Consider the following 3,357-nt stretch of genomic DNA (forward strand, 5'->3'; position numbering starts at 1 on the left):
GGTGCGAAAAAACGAAAAAAAGCGACGACGACGGGAAGCGAACCGGCGACCGCGGCTCCCACGCGGCGACGGAGCTAGCCTAAAAGGCGCGGCTCCGAAACCGCGAACGACACGCCGAAAAAGGGCAACTTACCAAGCGGCCACCCGGACAGACAGACGGACGCCCCCCGCAGCCCAAGGTCTCCGTCCCGACGACGGAACGACTAAACGTCGTCCGTCTAACGTCGGGACTACGACGATACCCCCTATGAGTTGGTAGGGGCAGTGCAGCCCAGGATTAACGAATGGTCTCCCCATTAGTCCTCCTTCAGTCCACCCCTGCTTTTCACACACAGACTTTGGACACCGGCAGTTCAATCCCCCTCCACACACAGTGAAAGCACTAGGTAGCCTGCCCCTGACAGCCCAGGGTAGTCCCCTCCACCTGCTGGAGCTACAGCCGCCAACACTGCTCTGTGCTCCCCATAGCTCCCTGGATGCCAGGTACCCCCTGGACTGCTATCAGCTGCACATGGTGCATAGCAGTCAGTGGTGGCAGGTAGGGGCACCCTCACAAGGGTAGCCGCAGCCCTATTGCTGCAGATGGTGCAAAGAGTGAGTGCTGCACATGCAGGCGTGGTCGAAGTGTGGCTCCCCGCAGCCCTCCCTGGCCCCACACCCCATGCCTGCCGGTGGTGTGAACCAGTGGCCCACGCTGACTACAGCCTGCCACTGGGGCCAGGTGCACAGGTGTGCATATGTCAGCCATTGCCATTACACCACGCCCTTCACCACCGCCACACCGGGCACCACTGCTGCCACCACACTGGGCACCGCTGCTGCCACCATGCTGGGTGCCGCTGCTGTCACCATGCTGGGCGCCACTGCTGCTGCCGTGCTGGGTGCCACTGCTGCTGCCACAACTGCGCCTGGGCTTCATACTTTCATATGTCTTGGTCAGCGCTGCACTGATACGACCACTGCTGTGGAATGCAGCCAACTCTGAGGGGTAGGCCCGCAGGAACTCCTCCTGCTCCAGGTCAGGGGCGAGGCGGAGGATGTTGCTCAGCAGTATGTGGAACCAGCGAAGCCCAACCTTGATGTCATGCTGAGCCCTATAGTCCTGCTCAAATTTGGCCTTGCTGCCACGGCTGTTGCAGCGGTGGTCCCGGACCTGCAGATCAACACAATTGCATGGGAAGCAGGGGTGTACAGGCCAGCAGCATTGCAGCCAGGCCCTGTTGGCTGGCTGCAGTCCACATGATGACTGCAGCTGTTCAGACAAGCATAGTGCCTGGAATTTGACAGGTGCTGCACTGCTGCCTCACACTCTAACCCCTTGGTCCGTTTGACTGCCCTCATGGCGCCTGGTTGGGTTGTCTTGGTGGCCCCTCTAATGGTCCCCTCTACAAGGGAAAAAGCTCACAGCATGTGCTCCTCTGCACCCCAACACCCACTCAGTTCGGCACCACAAGCAGTGCTACTGTTGACCTGTGAGTGTTGCGGTTGTCCTGTGACTACTGCACGCACCCTCCTAACACCTCACAAGCTTGCTTGCTCATTTTCTGATTGGCCACCCTGCTTGCAACCCCACTTTTCCCCTAGCCAGCAGCACACACTGCCAGCAGTTTCCTGGGCACCTTGTTACCATTCCTCCTGTGTTTTGCAGGTGACCATGACACTGTCTGCGACTGTAGCCTCCTGACCTCCTCCTCCTTTCCTTCTGCTGTGAGTCTCCTGGCGAGACATGCCAATCTCACAGTATGGCAACTTGCCCACCCCCCACACACACCCCAACACCCTTCACTGGCATTCTTACCTGGATGAACCAGTCTGCCTTCAGCAGCCCATCCGGTGTAAGCACCAGCGCAGATGCCATGGCTTCCAGGAGGCTGTTCAGGTCCTCGTAGCTGTCAAATTCCTCATCCATGCAGCGCTCGCCGAGCACAACCAGCTCTCTGTGCATCGGGAAGCTGAGCCACGGGCTGAGCTGACTGCGTGGGGCTGTTGGTGGTGGTGGCGGGACAGTAGTTGCCACAGCTGCACATCAAGGAAAAACAAGGGTGCATTATGCAGGTAGGTCATTTGTCATGAAATTGCAGGGGTGTGCTAATTTTAAAGGAACACACAGCTTACTAATGGTTCCGAAGACCATGACCATGCATGGTATGCAGTGTACCAAAGAAGCACGTGGCATTCTCATCCAGAACCATTGCAGTAGAAGCCGTGGAGTTGGCCGTTCAGCATGCAAAAAGTCAGAAAGGCATGCAGCTACCAAAGCCACCAGACGGCTTAGACTCAAGAAAAAACAAGGTTTCAATATACAGCTTAACAGTAACTCAACAGTAGGGATTAGACTCAAGTGCCCAGTAAAGGAACAAATAGCTTGCTAACAGTGAGGGGGTGTTCAGATGACCATACAGATCGGTTAGGGACCTTGAAGGTCTATCATGCAGGATAGAGACATCGTGGATGGACTACAATAATGCTCTTTGGCAAGCCGCTGTGGATCAATATGTCTGACAACTCCTGCTGCCTACATAAGGACTAAGTTAAGGATGTCCTCACAAGAACAACAAGTGAACGCCAGCGCCTCCCTGGCCTATCAGGACGGCCTCCCACTTGTGCAGAACGTGTAACTTATAACTTCAATGCAACAATTTGACTCCCGGGTCTGCGCAAACCTCGCGCAAAATATGCGCTGACACTACTCACTGTGGCGGAGCATGATCTTGAAGAGCAGCTTCTTCTCTTTTTCCAGCTGTTTTACCTTACCGCGCAGCTTCTTTTTCTCATTGCGCAAGTCCGCTAAGCTGTCCGTGCACGTCGCTATCTCTCCAGCAACGGCCTCAAAGGCATCCTCAACCGAGTCGATTTCCGCCCTTAACACGTCCATCACCCTCCCCAGATCACGGACAATGTCACAGTCCATGGCACACTCACGCGATACAATACTCTGGAGGACTAAAATTATACGAAAAGCAAGAGTTGAAATCGTCTTCAGACTTGAGGAGCAGCGAAGGCAACTCTTTCAATAGGAAATCATGGCTTTATATTTAACATAAAGCTAAAATCCAAACATAGGCCCCATAGGTCCGCGGGTGTTCCGTACTCCGAAAGTTCCGGTGGCAAGACGCCCGGAGGGCCCTGACTCGAAGTCAGCCCCACCCTGGAGTTAGTTGGTACCGCTTTCATGTACTTCCTCAAACAAACTGCTTCTCTAGTACTGTGATGTTTTATTTGTTATATTCAAGATAACTGAACTGAACTTGCAAGGCGCCACCACAGTTGCCGGTGCCATGAAAGCGCAACCGTCCTGGGACACAGCCTCAGGCCCAGAAGTAGGGATCTTATAGGAATACATAAAACATAGCTATA

At 54.8% G+C, this 3,357-nt stretch overlaps 1 protein-coding gene across 1 annotated transcript; it reads right to left on the reverse strand.

The window, feature by feature from the left end:
* Nucleotides 1-433: 433 nt before the first annotated feature.
* Nucleotides 434-2,911, reverse strand: VOLCADRAFT_100918 (uncharacterized protein; the record flags this gene model as incomplete). The annotated part of the gene is made up of 5 exons (XM_002959410.1): nt 434-505; nt 555-576; nt 783-1,153; nt 1,799-2,019; nt 2,695-2,911. 5 exons carry the CDS (start codon nt 2,909-2,911, stop codon nt 434-436), a joined length of 903 nt encoding a protein of 300 aa, XP_002959456.1.
* Nucleotides 2,912-3,357: the final 446 nt, after the last annotated feature.

This window comes from Volvox carteri, assembly GCF_000143455.1.
Source record: "Volvox carteri f. nagariensis unplaced genomic scaffold VOLCAscaffold_229, whole genome shotgun sequence".
NCBI classification, from domain to species: Eukaryota; Viridiplantae; Chlorophyta; class Chlorophyceae; order Chlamydomonadales; family Volvocaceae; genus Volvox; species Volvox carteri.